Here is a 17,432-nt window from a genome sequence, read left to right on the forward strand (position 1 = left end):
GTATAATGTTGTTATAAGGATGTACTAACTGTTGTTTTCCTCCTCCACAGGAGCAGTTCCTGGTCCCTGATCACACCATTAAAGACATCAGCGGTGCTTCCTTTGCTGGTTTCTACTATATTTGCTTCCAGAAGTCCACAGCCACCATTGAGGGGTACTACTACCACAGGAGCTCAGAATGGTAACGGGACATTAAATACCAACGGGTTAATTCATGAACATTTTATGACTGATAATTTAGAACATGTTCCTGTGCATCATCAGTTCTGATTTATTTTCTCTAATATTTTTTTATTTGGACTGGTTTTGCAAATATTTGATGTTATCAAGGTCAGAATGGTGTTAATGCCCCACAGAAACAGGGCATGAAGTTATGTGATTTTTTCTTTGTCAAGTTAAACAGAATGCACTGTTTTCTGTTAGATATTAGTCAAGGACTAGAGGTTAATTTGGGACAGGCCAATGCATCTCTCCTCTCTTGACTTTCCACAGTAACTAGCACTGTCTGACTCTGTCCCCTTCACAGGTACCAGTCTCTGAACCTCACCCATGTTCCAGAACACAGTGCAGCCATCTATGAGTTTCGGTGACCCAGGAATTGTGGCTCTGTTGGCTCAGAAGGACTGTAAAGGCCTGCAGAAGCTACTGAGGCTGGGGATGGACTGGGGAGAAGGGAACATGGAAACTGTTGTTACGATTACCAAGAGTACGTCTGAGGATGAAGTAAAGGAAATTATGGATTTATTGATGGACAGATGGAAGGAGGTCTTTTAGGCTGGAGCTTTCACAGATTAAGGGATGGAAAGATGGATGCAAAAGGCTGAGGGAAAGGACTGCTCTGCCCCAGGGCAGGCAGGAACTTCAGTCGGAAGATTGGGGCAGACAGTTGCAGAAGTGTGATGCTTTATAATTTCTTAATTTGTTTTAATGTCTGGTTTAAAATATATTGTTTTCTTTCACTCTGCTGCTTTGAGGTGGAGTCCTGGACTCCATTACTACAGCACTTATCTTTGGACACTATAAATACAGCTGAAGATTCCCTCTTGGGGACTTGTCTGCTGTTATCCAATCACAGCTGAACAGATATTGGACAAGGATTCTTCTAGAATTTTACTCTATCAAATGCTGGGTCAATTTTGAAGCTGAATGTCAGCGGTTGGAATAAAGTTTACTGATCTTTGAACTACAGGTCAGGCATCTTTTGGATTGAAGCTTTAAAGAATTTATAGCTCATTGAATGACAGTGTTATTGTTTTATTGGAAATCTCAGCTAACTTCTCTGATTGCCTGTGAAGAGATTTTGCAAGTTATCTTCAGCTACCCATTCTAAAGCTTCAGAAGACAGAGTAATGAGTGTCTGGAGGTCTCTGACTAACGAGGTAACATTCATGATTGCTTCTGTTACTGGATTTATTTGGCACACATTGTTGTTTAACTCCAGTGCAACACTGCTAACTCAGTGTACATACATAACGCCACACGTAGATCTTGGTTGGATTTGACATGGAATCATGTTATTAGCCCCATGCAGTCGGCAGCATTTTACTTTTCACTGACAAAAAAATCCATGCCCCCTCATCGTTAACTATGCAACATTATTTAACAGTACAACTCTGACTTCAACCATACAACTCGTTTTCAGAAAACAGATTTATTCTATCATGATAGTATTAAACGTGTCTCTTTCTCATTAAAGGAAATATCGTGTCTAATTGCCTTTTAAAGCAGTCCCTTGCCATGGAATGGTGCCATCTTTTTAAAGCTTATCAAAATGTGTGTGTGTGTGTGGACTGAAAGTAGATTGGTGTGACTATGAGGAATGGAGTAAATCATATCAAAACGCCTTGTCTTTTTCTTGAAAAATAAATGACTGTTGTATTAACTGTACTGCAATGACATACTAGCAATGAGTCCTGATCTTTATATTTCTTCATACAAACATCTACAAGGAACTAAATAGATATTCTATCTGGTTGTATATTCTGAACCACATCAAGGTCAAGAATGTGTGCAGTGTTTGGTTCCCTGTTCCTACCTATAAACCACTGCTCTCTAGTGGTCGTAACGATCTGATACACAAATGTTGTGTCAATAGTTTACAAAGTAATCTGGGTCATAACGAAAAAAGGATTCCTTACCCAAGGACGCTTCGATCGGTGACACCTGGAAAATAAAGAAAAACGAAGCTCTGTTTCTACATCGATCTGATCTGACATACAAACAGGCTTATATTTGGTCTTAATCGCCTTAATTAAATCGTTGGCGGTTAGTGAAAGTAACAAGTAACCAATTACGTTGTTTATGTTCTCATAAACAACACAAAAACAAAACGCCCACTATACAAATCATTCCCTAAAACAGTCAACATACGATTTCCAAATTCTGTCAAATGTGTCTGGTTTATGTTCGATGTTATATTATATAGAATCTAATGGGGTGTAGCTTGGTAGTTAAGGGTGAATATGAGGCGTGCCAATTGATCGCTATTCATTTTTCCGTAGCAATTAGACCTGGATTACAAAACTTTCTCTGATATTGATCAATATTTACATTTCCCAACAGACAATCTTGGAGATGGGTGGATATCAAATTCCTAGACACAATAAAATGATAGCACATACATTATCCCAAAATAGTGTTCAGAGGAGGCTGGTGGGAGAAGCTATAGGAGGACAAGCTCATTGTAATGGCTAGAATTAATACATGGAAAGGTATTGAACACAGAAAACACATGGAAACTTTTTGCATCTCCAACAGCGATGTGACATTTCTGGGTGCATTACATTCATTCTGGCAGGAATGTGGTAAATCCTATGATTGATCTTAAATTGCTGTAGTTTCTGTACCATGCTGTAGGAGAAGGTATGAGCATTTTCAAATATCTGTGACCAATAGTTATCCATTTCTTCCTTTAGATCAGGTAGTTTCAATCAACCCTTGATATAACTTGACGATCAACGTCTTTGGCGTAGAAGCTTCTTTCGTTATGTCTTCTATTCTAGATGCCCTTAGGTTCATCCAGATTTGTTGAAGCGAATTGAATAATATTTCTGAGTTGTAAGAACATAAAGAAATCGGCTTTGGATAATCCAAATCTTTCTTGTAATTGATTGAATGACAGCAGAGATCCATCATAGTACACATGCTCAAAATGTACGATGCTGCTTTGGAAGCAGAGTTTAAAGGTGGTATCATTCAACGCTGGAGGTACAGTGGGGTTATTCCAAATAGGGGTGCCTGGCGATATTGGTTCTGTCCACCTGAATTTATGTTCATTTTCCCAAATACAAATGGAATGGAGAATCAGTAGATGCTAAATTTGACCCGTGATGAGCTTCGAACTCGCATATGCTAAACGTTTGCGTTAATCATGTTTGCCTCAAGTAACCATCTGTCCAACATATCATACTACACTGAACAAAAATCTAAACGCAACATGTAAAGTGTAGGTCCCATGTTTCATGAGCTGAAATAAAAGATCCCAGAAATGTTTCATACACACTAAAAGTTTATTTCTAAAACAATGTGTGCACAAATTAATTTACATCCCTGTTAATGAGCATTTCTCCTTTGACAACATAATCCACCCACCTGACAGGTGTGGCATATCAAGAAGCTGATTAAACAGCATAATCATTACACAGGTGCACCTTGTGCTGGGGACACCAAAAGGCCACTCTAAAATGTGCAATTTAGTCACACAACACAATGCCACAGATGTCTCAAGTTTGGAGGGAGCGTGCAATTGGCATGCTGACTGCAGGAATGTACACCAGAGCTGTTTATTTTTTAATTTCACCTTTATTTAACCAGGTAGGCCAGTTGAGAACAAGTTCTCATTTACAACTGTGACCTGGCCAAGATAAAGCAAAGCAGTGCGACAAAAACAACACAGAGTTACACATAAACAAACGTACAGTCAATAACACAATATAAAAATCTATGTACAGTGCGTGCAAATGTAGAAGATTAGGGAGGAAAGGCAATAAATAGGCCATAGAGGCAAAGTAATTACAATTTAGCATAAACACTGGAGTGATAGATGTGCAGATGGTGATGTGCAAGTATATATTGGGGTGCAAAAGAGTAAAAAGATAAATAACAATTTGGGGATGAGGTAGTTGGGTGTGCTATTTACAGATTGGCTGTGTACAGGTACAGTGATCGATCGGTAAGCTGCTCTGACAGCTGATGCTTAAAGTTAGAGAGGGAGATATAAGACTCCAGCTTCAGTGATTTTTACAAATCGTTCCAGTCATTGGCAGCAGAGAACTGGAAGGAAAGGAGGCCAAAGGAGGTGTTGGCTTTAGGGATGACCAGTGAAATATACCTGCTGGAGCGCATGCTACGGGTGGGTGTTGCTATGGTGACCAGTTAGCTGAGATAAGGCAGAGCTTTACCTAGCAAAGACTTGTAGATGACCTGGATCCAGTGGGTTTGGCAACAAATATGTAGCAAGGGCCAGCCAACGAGAGCATACATGTCGCAGTGGTGGGTAGAATATGGGGCTTTGGTGACAAAACAGATGGTACTGTGATAGACTACATCCAGTTTGCTGAGTAGAGTGTTGGATGCTATTCTGTAAATGACATCGCCAAAGTTAAGGATCGGTAGGATAGTCAGTTTTAAGAGGGTATGTTTGGCAGCATGAGTGAAGGAGGCTTTCTTGCGAAATAGGAAGCAGATTCTAGAATTAATTTTGAATTGGAGATGCTTAATGTGTCTGGAAGGAGTTTACAGTCTAACCAGAAATCTAGGTATTTGTAGTTGTCCTGTGTGTATCAAGAATGGTCCACCACCTAAATGACATCCAGCCAACTTGACACAACTGTGGAAGCATTGGAGTCAATATGGGCCAGCATCCCTGTGGAATGCTTTTTACACCTTGTAGAGTTCATGCCCCAATGAACTGAGGCTGCTCTGAGGCAAAAGAGGGTGCAACTCAATATTAGGAAGGTTTTCAGTGTAAGTGTTGGCTGGTGCAATCAAATTTCCCCTCTGGGGGATTAATAAAGTACTATCGTATCACTATTTCGAGGACACCTATGGGAAGTCTTAAAAACCAAGCATGTATGGTCAGATGGGTAACAGTGTTTCAGAGACTAACAACATGTGATTCAATTCCACTGTTTTCCACTTCCATTTATGAGGCCAGACTCAAAAACCATATCCTCTGTCCTCTCACAATGAATTTAAAGTAGACCTAGAGGGTATGAGCTGCCAATATAAAGTAGACCTAGAGGGTATGAGCTGCCAATATAAAGTAGACCTAGAGGGTATGAGCTGCCAATATAAAGTAGACCTAGAGGGTATGAGCTGCCAATAGAATGTAGACCTAGAGGGTATGAGCTGCCAATATAAAGTAGACCTAGAGGGTATGAGCTGCCAATATAAAGTAGACCTAGAGGGTATGAGCTGCCAATAGAATGTAGACCTAGAGGGTATGAGCTGCCAATATAAAGTAGACCTAGAGGGTATGAGCTGTCAATATAAAGTAGACCTAGAGGGTATGAGCTGCCAATATAAAGTAGGCCTAGAGTGTATGAGCTGCCAATATAAAGTAGATCTAGAGGGTATGAGCTGCCAATATAAAGTAGGCCTAGAGTGTATGAGCTGCCAATATAAAGTAGACCTAGAGGGTATGAGCTGCCAATATAAAGTAGGCCTAGAGGGTATAAATCAAATCCAAATCAAATCAATTTTATTGGTCACATACCAGTGTTTAGCAGATGTTATTGCGGGTGTAGCGAAATGCTTGTGCTTCTAGCTCCGACTGCGCAGTAATATATACTTTCTATCTAGGATAGGATAAAGTAATCCTCTCACCCCCTTAAAAGATTTAGATGCACTACTGTTCCACTGGATGTCATAAGGTGAATGCACCAATTTGTAAGTCGCTCTGGATAAGAGCGTCTGCTAAATGACTTAAATGTAAATGTTAAATGTAACAAGTAATATCTAACAGTTTCACAACATATACCCCAACATACACGTAAAACTAAGTAAGGAATGAATTAAGAATATATACATACTGTATATGTCAGAGCAGCATTGGACTAAGATACAGTGGCATAGTATAGAATACAGTATATACATATGAGATGGGTGATGCAGTATTTACACACAATTAAAGTGACTAAGATACTGTAGAATAGTATAGAGTACAGTTTACACATGAGTTATGCAAGATACGGAGACATTATTAAAGTGGCTCGTGTTTCATTTCCTTAAGGTGGACAGTGGTTCCTAATCCATGTCTATAGGCAGCAGCCTCTGATGTGCTGGATGTGGCTGTTTAACAGTCAGTGGTGTAGTATAGAATACAATATAGTATATACATATGAAATGGGTGATGTAATGTGTAAACACAATTTAAAGTGACTAAGATACTGTAGAATAGTGTGGAGTGCAGTTTATACATTCCTAATCTATGTTTATTGTCAGGCGCCTCTGATGTGCTAGTGATGGCTGTTTAGCAGTCTGATGTCCTTAAGATAGAGACTGAAAAACAGCTTCTCGGTCCCAGCTTTGGTGTACCTGTACTGACCTCGCCTTGTGTATGATAGTGGGTTGAACAGGCAGTGGCTCGGGTGGTTAATGTCCGTGATGATCTTTATGGCCTTCCTATGGCATTAGGTGCTGTAGGTGTCCAGGAGGGCGGGAAGTTTTTCCCCATGCGTTGGGCAAACCGCAGCACCCTCTGGAGAGCTTTGTGGTTACGTGCAGTGCAGTTGCCGTACCAGGAGGTGATGCACAATTTACCATTCATTTCAATAGGGCACAAAATAATCTGAAACACAAATAAAACAAATCGCAAATGCATCCAACAAGTTTGTAAAGTCACAAGCTTGATGTAGTCATTGCTAGGAATATGGGACGAAACACTAAACATTTTACTACTTTAGTACACATAAGTGAATTTGTCACAATTACTTTTGGTCCCCTAAAATCGGGGGACTAGGTACAAAAAGTGCTGTAATTTCTAAACGGTTCAGCTGATATGGATGCAAATACCCTCAAATTAAATAGTTATTATATAATTTCACATTCCAAGTGATGGAGTACAGACACAAAATAACTAAATGTGTCACTGTCCCAATACTATTGGAGCTCACTGTATATACAGTACAGTGCACTCCACTGTATAAACCCCAGGTCACTGGATAAACCCCAGGTCACTGGATAAACCCCAAGTCACTGTCACGAGGGACTGGGTGTGTGAGGTAAGAATCAGGCGCATAGAGCAGAGAGTTGCAAAGGAAAAAGTGCACTTTAATCTGGTGTAACGGATGTGAAACGGCTAGCTTAGTTAGCGGTGTGCGCTAAATTGTGTTTCAATTGGTGACGTCACTTGCTCTGAGACCTTGAAGTAGTAGTTCCCCTTGCTCTGCAAGGGCCGCGGCTTTTGTGGAGCGATGGGTAACGATGCTTCGAGGGTGACTGTTGTTGATGTGTGCAGAGGGTCCCTGGTTCGCGCCCGGGTATGGGCGAGGGGACGGACGTAAAGTCTATACTGTTACATTGATGCTGTTGACCCGGATCACTGGTTGCTGCGGAAAAGGAGGAAGGTCAAAAGGGGGGTGAGTGTAACGGATGTGAAACGGCAAGCTTAGTTAGCGGTGTGCCGTTTCAATTCAAAAAAGTGCACTTTAATCTGGTGTAACGGATGTGAAACGGCTAGCTTAGTTAGCGGTGTGCGCTAAATAGCGTTTCAATTGGTGACGTCACTTGCTCTGAGACCCTTGGGCCATGGCTTTTGTGGAGCGATGGGTAACGATGCTTCGTGAGTGACTGTTGTTGATGTGTGCAGAGGGTCCCTGGTTCGCGCCCGGGTATGGGCGAGGGGACGATCTAAAGTTATACTGTTACACTGGCACCAAAATACAATGCCCAAAACACAGGGTACACGGTCCGGACTACTAACAAACCCAACGACACAACACATAACACAAAATTAATCCCGCACAAAACAAGGGCGGGTTTACTAGGCTTAAATAAGGAAGCACATCAGGAAAACACAATTAGACACAGGTGTAACTAATAAGACAAAACAAACAGAAAAAGGAAAAGGGATCGTGGCGGCTAGTAGGCCGGTGACGACGACCGCCGAGCACCGCCGAACAGGCAGGGGAGCCAACTTCGGCGGGAGTCGTGACAGTCACTGGATAAACCCCATGTCACTGGATAAACCCCATGTCACTGGATAAATCCCAGGTTACTGGATAAACCCCAGGTCACTGGATAAACCCCAGGTCACTGGATAAATCCCAGGTCACTGGATAAATCCCAGGTCACTGGATAAACCCCAGGTCTCTGGATAAACCCCAGGTCTCTGGATAAACCCCAGGTCACTGGATAAACCCCATGTCACTGGATAAATCCCAGGTTACTGGATAAACCCCAGGTCACTGGATAAACCCCAGGTCTCTGGATAAACCCCAGGGCAGTGCTTGAAATCAGGACCAAAGTTGTTGCTATTTTTCAAATGACCACAAGAGAACAGCAAAAGACTTGTAGAGCAAACCCCATTGATACAACCCTGCTATCTATTCTTTGATAATATAACGTTAAACATTCAAATAAAAAAGTTTACAGGATTGATGAATAAACTGCTTATTTGTGAAGGTAATAATAATAATAATTCATTTGTAAAGCAGTTTTCTATGGAAGTATTAGAGCCAGGTGAAAAGAGAAGATAATAACCGTGATGGATGGATGCAGTGGTGATTTTAGCATGTAAATCTTGGTGGAGCAAACAACAAATGTGTGATGCATGCCAGCAAAGCCACGACACGACACAACACTAAACAATACATTAATTGCACTATAACGGTGACAAACGGTGCCCACAAACTGTTAGGGCCTACATTTATTTTTTATTTATTTTTTATTTCACCTTTATTTAACCAGGTAGGCAAGTTGAGAACAAGTTCTCATTTACAATTGCGACCTGGCCAAGATAAAGCAAAGCAGTTCGACAGATACAATGACACAGAGTTACACATGGAGTAAAACAAACATACAGTCAATAATACAGTATAAACAAGTTTATATACAATGTGAGAAAATGAGGTGAGAAGGGAGGTAAAGGCAAAAAAGTAAATGGTGGCAAAGTAAATACAATATAGCAAGTAAAACACTGGAATGGTAGTTTTGCAATGGAAGAATGTGCAAAGTAGAAATAAAAAATAATGGGGTGCAAAGGAGCAAAATAAATAAATTAATTAAATACAGTTGGGAAAGAGGTAGTTGTTTGGGCTAAATTATAGGTGGGCTATGTACAGGTGCAGTAATCTGTAAGATGCTCTGACAGTTGGTGCTTAAAGCTAGTGAGGGAGATAAGTGTTTCCAGTTTCAGAGATTTTTGTAGTTCGTTCCAGTCATTGGCAGCAGAGAACTGGAAGGAGAGGCGGCCAAAGAAAGAATTGGTTTTGGGGGTGACTAGAGAGATATACCTGCTGGAGCGTGTGCTACAGGTGGGAGATGCTATGGTGACCAGCGAGCTGAGATAAGGGGGGACTTTACCTAGCAGGGTCTTGTAGATGACATGGAGCCAGTGGGTTTGGCGACGAGTATGAAGCGAGGGCCAGCCAATGAGAGCGTACAGGTCGCAATGGTGGGTGGTATATGGGGCTTTGGTGACAAAACGGATTGCACTGTGATAGACTGCATCCAATTTGTTGAGTAGGGTATTGGAGGCTATTTTGTAAATGACATCGCCAAAGTCGAGGATTGGTAGGATGGTCAGTTTTACAAGGGTATGTTTGGCAGCATGAGTGAAGGATGCTTTGTTGCGAAATAGGAAGCCAATTCTAGATTTAACTTTGGATTGGAGATGTTTGATATGGGTCTGGAAGGAGAGTTTACAGTCTAACCAGACACCTAAGTATTTGTAGTTGTCCACGTATTCTAAGTCAGAGCCGTCCAGAGTAGTGATGTTGGACAGGCGGGTAGGTGCAGGTAGCGATCGGTTGAAGAGCATGCATTTAGTTTTACTTGTATTTAAGAGCAATTGGAGGCCACGGAAGGAGAGTTGTATGGCATTGAAGCTTGCCTGGAGGGTTGTTAACACAGTGTCCAAAGAAGGGCCGGAAGTATACAGAATGGTGTCGTCTGCGTAGAGGTGGATCAGAGACTCACCAGCAGCAAGAGCGACCTCATTGATGTATATAGAGAAGAGAGTCGGTCCAAGAATTGAACCCTGTGGCACCCCCATAGAGACTGCCAGAGGTCCGGACAGCAGACCCTCCGATTTGACACACTGAAATCTATCAGAGAAGTAGTTGGTGAACCAGGCGAGGCAATCATTTGAGAAACCAAGGCTGTCGAGTCTGCCGATGAGGATGTGGTGATTGACAGAGTCGAAAGCCTTGGCCAGATCAATGAATACGGCTGCACAGTAATGTTTCTTATCGATGGCGGTTAAGATATCGTTTAGGACCTTGAGCGTGGCTGAGGTGCCCCCATGACCAGCTCTGAAACCAGATTGCATAGCAGTGAAGGTATGGTGAGATTCGAAATGGTCGGTAATCTGTTTGTTGACTTGGCTTTCGAAGACCTTAGAAAGGCATGGTAGGATAGATATAGGTCTGTAGCAGTTTGGGTCAAGAGTGTCCCCCCCTTTGAAGAGGGGGATGACCGCAGCTGCTTTCCAATCTTTGGGAATCTCAGACGACACGAAAGAGAGGTTGAACAGGCTAGTAATAGGGGTGGCAACAATTTCGGCAGATAATTTTAGAAAGAAAGGGTCCAGATTGTCTAGCCCGGCTGATTTGTAGGGGTCCAGATTTTTCAGCTCTTTCAGAACATCAGCTGAATGGATTTGGGAGAAGGAGAAATGGGGAAGGCTTGGGCGAGTTGCTGTTGGGGGTGCAGTGCTGTTGACCGGGGTAGGAGTAGCCAGGTGGAAAGCATGGCCAGCCGTAGAAAAATGCTTATTGAAATTCTCAATTATGGTGGATTTATCAGTGGTGACAGTGTTTCCTATCTTCAGTGCAGTGGGCAGCTGGGAGGAGGTGATCTTATTCTCCATGGACTTTACAGTGTCCCAGAACTTTTTTGAGTTAGTGTTGCAGGAAGCAAATTTCTGCTTGAAAAGGCTAGCCTTGGCTTTTCTAACTGCCTGTGTATAACGGTTTCTAGCTTCCCTGAACAGCTGCATATCACGGGGGCTGTTCGATGCTAATGCAGAACGCCATAGGATGTTTTTGTGTTGGTTAAGGGCAGTCAGGTCTGGGGAGAACCATGGGCTATATCTGTTCATGGTTCTAAATTTCTTGAATGGGGCATGTTTATTTAAGATGGTTAGGAAGGCATTTAAAAAAATATCCAGGCATCCTCTACTGACGGGATGAGATCAATATCCTTCCAGGATACCCCGGCCAGGTCGATTAGAAAGGCCTGCTCGCTGAAGTGTTTCAGGGAGCGTTTTACAGTGATGAGTGGAGGTCGTTTGACCGCTGACCCATTACGGATGCAGGCAATGAGGCAGTGATCGGTGAGATCTTGGTTGAAGACAGCAGAGGTGTATTTAGAGGGGAAGTTGGTTAGGATGATATCTATGAGGGTGCCCGTGTTCAAGGCTTTGGGGGGGTGCCTGGTAGGTTCATTGATCATTTGTGTGAGATTGAGGGCATCAAGTTTAGATTGTAGGATGGCTGGGGTGTTAAGCATGTTCCAGTTTAGGTCGCCTAGCAGCACGAGCTCTGAAGATAGATGGGGGGCAGATAGATGGAATTAAAATTTCTGAATTTTTGGTGGTCTTCCTAAGCCAGGATTCAGACACAGCTAGAACATCCGGGTTGGCAGAGTGTGCTAAAGCAGTGAATAGAACAAACTTAGGGAGGAGGCTTCTAATGTTAACATGCATGAAACCAAGGCTATTACGGTTACAGAAGTCATCAAAAGAGAGCGCCTGGGGAATAGGAGTGGAGCTAGGCACTGCAGGGCCTGGATTCACCTCTACATCGCCAGAGGAACATAGGAGGAGAAGAATAAGGGTGCGGCTAAAAGCAATAAGAATTGGTCGTCTAGAACGTCTGGAACAGAGAGTAAAAGGAGGTTTCTGGGGGCGATAAAATAGCATCAATGTATAATGTACAGACAAAGGTATGGTAGGATGTGAATACAGTGGAGGTAAACCTAGGTATTGAGTGATGAAGAGAGAGATATTGTCTCTAGAAACATCATTGAAACCAGGAGATGTCATAGCATGTGTGGGTGGTGGAACTAATAAATTGGATAAGGTATAGTGAGCAGGACTAGAGGCTCTACAGTGAAATAAGCCAATAAACACTATCCAGAACAGCAATGGACAAGACATATTGACATTAAGGAGAGGCATCCTTAGTCGAGTGATCAAAAGGGTCCAGTGAGTGGAGAGGTTGGTTGGGGGTCACGGCGATTTAAACAGCTAGCCAGGCCATCGGTAGCAAGCTAGCATAGGATGGAGGTCTGTTGTTAGCCACCTCTTGCGTTCCGTCAGTAGATTAGTGAGGTTCCGTGTGGTAGAGGGGATTAATCCAAATCACACAAAAAAATAAACAAAATAAACAAAAAATAAATAAATAAAAAATAAAATAAACATTAGATGTAGTTATAGAGGCCCAAGAAGAAACATAATAATAATAAAAATAAATAAATTGTCCGAATTGTCTATTCTGAGAGCAGCCGGTAAGACAGCTAACGGTTAGCAGGCCGCAGATGGGCGTTCAGGTAACGTCGCGACGGAGGAGCCAGCCGGATCTCCTTCGGGTAGATAACGTCGGCAGTCCAGTTGTGAAGGCCCGGTGGGGCTCCGCGTAGGCAGTAAAACGGGTCCGGATAGGTGACTGCAGCCCAGGAGTGATTGATGGAACTCAGGAGTGATTCACGGAGCTGGCTAGCTCCGGAGTAATTGATGTTTGCTCCGGAATCGACGAAAGCAGATAGTCACACGGATAGCAGCTAGCTAGCTGTGAGATCCGGGTATGAATGTCCAGAGAGCAGTTGAAATCCAGGGACATGGAGAGAAAAATTGGTCCGGTATGTTCCGTTCTGAGCCGCGCCGTACAAAACTGGCGATAGATTTTCGAGCTAAAGGATAGCTGATGACCACAAACCGTGGTTAGCTGAATACTAACGATTTGCCAGTAAAGAAGCTAACTAGCTTCTGAACTAGCTTCTGATTAGCCTCTGGATTAGCTTCTGGGCTAGCTTCTGGCTAGCTCCTGGCTAGTTTCTGGCTAGCTTCTTGGAGTTTCTGGCTAGCTTCTTGGAAGATTGCAGATTTGAGGTAAATAATACTTATTTATAAATATAAATTGGTGAGGCGGGTTGCAGGAGAGTGTTTTGAAGATGAGTTGATGGAAAATAAAAATAAAATGTATGTGAAAAAAGTTGTAAATATATATATATATATACAGGACACGACAAGACGAGGACAAAAGACGTCTGAACTGAACTGCTATGCCATCTCGGGACATAAAGCTGTCCCTACAGCAGAGTCCGAACAGCAGAGTCCCAACACCTTACCACCGCTACACTTGGCTTTCAGCGGAGCTTTGTCTGGCAGCGAAACAGTTCATTCAGCCTTATTTACTGTCTTTAAAAAAACATATCTGATATGGCTGACTTGCTTAATACTGACAATTGAGATGTACAAACTATGGCATAAGGGGACGACAAGCGGATAAGAGGCCATCCGTAATTTCGATTAAGACATGAGCACGTGACGACAGAAATAGTCACTATAACAATTTGTTCAGCACTTTTGAAAATGTACAGTGACAGAATTCCGAACAAGGGCCGTTCTTACAGTGTTCTCCCTGTACAAGTTAGAACCGTAGGAGAAATAAATGGGGCATATAAACAGACAATGAAAGCGCTAACAATATTCAATGATTACATTGCTCTAAAACAGGTCATAGGCTATTTGTGCACTACCAAGTTAGAACAGTAGGTGAAATTAAGAGGTGAAAATAGTAGTGATGGGCATTCCGTCTCTTTTCAGTGAGCCGGCTTGTTCGACTCAGCTCACCAAAAAGGGCCGGCTCCTTTGGCTCCCAAACGACTCTTTAAAAAAAAAATGTTTCGTGTTTTTTCAAGTCACACAGTTTTCGATAGTTTGACTATGATTGGTGTTAAAACAATTCTAATTAAATTATTAAATAAAATCATATTTAAAATTGCGTTGGTTTGTTATGAAAAAGAATGCTATTAAACATTTGCATTTAAAGTACAACTTTAAGTGCATATAAATGTAACAATTCAAGACTAATATAATTTGAACAGCATAATAATAGAATATTGCACCATATCAAAGAAAAATAAATAACAATGTGCAAAACTGCAGCATCCCACTTAAAACAAAAAGGATCTGACTTCCGTTAGGGCATCTTTGTGCTGCATCCCCAGTTGCTCTCTCGTCAAACAACATCCAAACAGCAGACGTTTGTGGCACTACTGCTGGTGCTTCTGTTCCATCTGATCCCTCTTCTTCCTGGTGCCCTGGTGCCTGAGCCAGCTGACTGCTGGGGCTGTCCCTCCCTGCTGCTGAGGTTATTCTTTGAAGAGCCTCATCAATCGCTCTGTTATCACTGAAGGCTAACTTCTTAAACCTGGGGTCAAGTGCAGCAGTTTCTGATAGCACAAGATTATTTTCCATTCTGTGGAACTTTCTGTCCATTGATTAACGTAGGGTGTCCATCAACTCTGTCACATGTCCTGTGGTTACATTTGCTTCTCTCTGGCGGCTGGATGTGATTCACTGCAGACCCTTACACAGAGTATCATTTTTAAGGCTGTCACATAGCTGAAAAGAGAGAACATTAGTTCAGGTTCATGTTTTGTCTACTGATACTACATTCTCATCTACTGCTCATATACATATATAATGCTGGATTAAATAATGATGTAGTAATAACTGCTTACTGTACCTCTCTCCACTGATCTCCACAGTGACCTGCTCAAAGAGTTCCAGGACTCTGCACACCTCCTCCACCACCTCCCATTCCTATTGGGTCAGAGCATCAACAGGTGCATTGACATTGGCCAGGGTAGAGATGGTGGCATCCTTTGACTCAAGAAACTGCTTCAACATATAAAATGTTGAATTCCACCTTGTAGTACAGTCTTGTTTAGGCCTCAGCTCAGGCATCCCCATCTGGCGTTGTGTAATTTTTCAGCACCTGTGGAAGTACTCCACAACTGCTTTCACTTTGTCCACAGTGGGCATCATCACCCTCAGAGCATCTCTTACAATCGCGCGTTGTGTGTATGGAGGTGTGTGTGTGGGCCGTAAAAAGTTGTGGCAAAACAAACAAATGGCCATCAATTTTTATCTAAAACACTCGTTCAAACAAGGAGTTACGCTTATTTGGTGTTTGGTATTTTAATAGGACACGCATTAGCTGATGTGAAAGCAGAACCTTCTCTTTCTGGGGTCCACACAAAACATAAAAAACTGACATAAAACTGGGCTACGGCCGTGTGGGAACAACAGTCGGCCACCTGCTTCAGTCTGGAGGGATTCGTGGCGGAGGTGATTTTTTTTTCAAGGCTCTGGTGTCCGGGAGAAAGGCTGTCCGTAAGCTACTCCAGCAGGACTCCCTCAATGTGGCAGACTATGTGGTGGATTTCCGCACGTTATCAGCGGAGGGCGCCTGGAACCCGGAAACGCTGTTCAACACGTTCCTGCATGGATTATCGGAGGAAGTAAAGGACGAGCTTGCAGCCCAGGAACTACCGACGGTTCTCGACTCACTCATCGCTTTAACCATCCGGATCGATAGTCGGCTACGGGAATGTAGGAGGGAGAAGAGGTCTGATTGCGGTCCCAATAGCTCACTCAAGGATCCCACCTTGCATCTGATGAACTCCGGAAGTCCCTGGCGTCTACGTCCCAGAGAGGATCCGAGCTTACTCGAGTTCCTCCAAGAACCTCCAAAGACTGCCGATTCACCTCAGCTCGGCAGGGCTAGGCTGTCTCTGTGGTAGAATTATATAAATGATTTGATAACAAAAGAGAAAAGGTACAATTATGGGTTCATTCTTGTTCTGGTAAAATGCATTTTTCTGTTGTATAGGGCAGGAAGAAGTTAAAGGTCATAGGGGACACTAAAAATGCAGACACATAGACGCTTAGGCTAGCTGGACATTCAATGACTAACTGATGGATTGCAGGCATCGGTCACTTCACAGGGGAAACACAAGTCTGTTTGTCCTTAGACAAACCATATGAAGAGCAGGGGACCAGAACAGATGGGAACCCTAAAGCTAAATGAGATGAAAGACACATACAATAGGGACACAGAGTTAATTACAGGGTCTGAGCACAGGCCACAGGAAGGGGGATGTAAATTATTATCTTTAGGTCAAGGGAAAGGTCTTGACATCATATAATCTGGCCGGAAGCAGATGTGGGCGTTACTGGGCTGAACAAGCAGTACGAAAAGATTGGGATATAACGGTATTTGCATTAGGGGATGAACTAATGATGTATGAATGAATATAAAAGGAAGAGCGAGAGCTCTGGAGGGTGTGAGTCCTGTGGGTCCTGCGGGGCTCTCCGACTTACGATACGAGGGTGTATTAAAAGTCTATCATTGAATTCAAAGTTCCTGGTCGTGTCATGTTTGAATCGATTGGCCACTACATCTCCAGCTGAACGTGTAGGCAGACTTGACACCCAGAGTTGTCTGTATTGCGGTACTGCTGGTCATTATGTGTTTACCTGTCCCTTCAAGAGACATAGCTCATTCGTTGGGGTAGGTACTCTGGTGGGTCTTAAAGATAATTTTTATTCTCTCCTTATTCGCCCTCCTCTACATGCCATCCTGCTGTGGGGCGACCAGTCCAAGTCTCTCCAGGTACTCATCGACTCGGGAGGCCGATGTGAGTCTTATGGACGTCACCCTGGTGTCTGAACTGGGCATCCCCTCTCAACCCCTTTCCATTCCCATGGATGTTAGAGTATTGGACGGGCGCTCTGTAGGCCGGGTCACCCACCATACCACCCCCATCAACCTACGAGTGTCAGGGAACCACAGCGAGACGATCCAATTCCTGCTAGTTGAATTTCCGCAGGTTTCCGTGGTATTGGAATTCTCTAGGCCCAGAGACACAATCCCTCTATTGACTAGGCTACTGGTGCCATCGTGGGCTCGAGCCCGTCCTGCCACACTCATTGCCTGAAGTCAGCTCTGCCTGCCCCAGGACGTCTTCGTGGGGGCTTGGAAATTGCCCTGGACCTCTCCGCCAGCCCCGCGGATTACCAGGACCTCTTCACTTCCGTAGCACCGACCGGTATCGAAGAAGGTCAAGCCAGATGCGCTGGCACGCCGCTACACCCCCGGAAGCCGAGACCCCCCCCCCGCTCCAAGATCATTAGCCTCTCTGCTGTTTGTCCTCTGTTGCCCCGTGCCCTCCGTATACTTCCTACCTTTCCTGTGTCT

General features: G+C 43.3%; 1 protein-coding gene across 1 annotated transcript in view; it reads left to right on the top strand.

The window, feature by feature from the left end:
• LOC115112637 (NADPH oxidase organizer 1-like) overlaps positions 1-17,432 on the top strand; it is a 60,251-nt gene that overhangs the window by 8,310 nt on the left and 34,509 nt on the right. The window contains exons 5-6 of the mRNA XM_065012648.1: positions 51-181; positions 527-586. Of these exons, the coding sequence (XP_064868720.1) occupies positions 51-181; positions 527-586 (191 nt within the window). The remainder of the gene's footprint in view (positions 1-50; positions 182-526; positions 587-17,432) is intronic.

The sequence above is a fragment of the Oncorhynchus nerka genome, linkage group LG28, assembly GCF_034236695.1.
Source record: "Oncorhynchus nerka isolate Pitt River linkage group LG28, Oner_Uvic_2.0, whole genome shotgun sequence".
In the NCBI taxonomy this organism is placed as follows: domain Eukaryota; kingdom Metazoa; phylum Chordata; class Actinopteri; order Salmoniformes; family Salmonidae; genus Oncorhynchus; species Oncorhynchus nerka.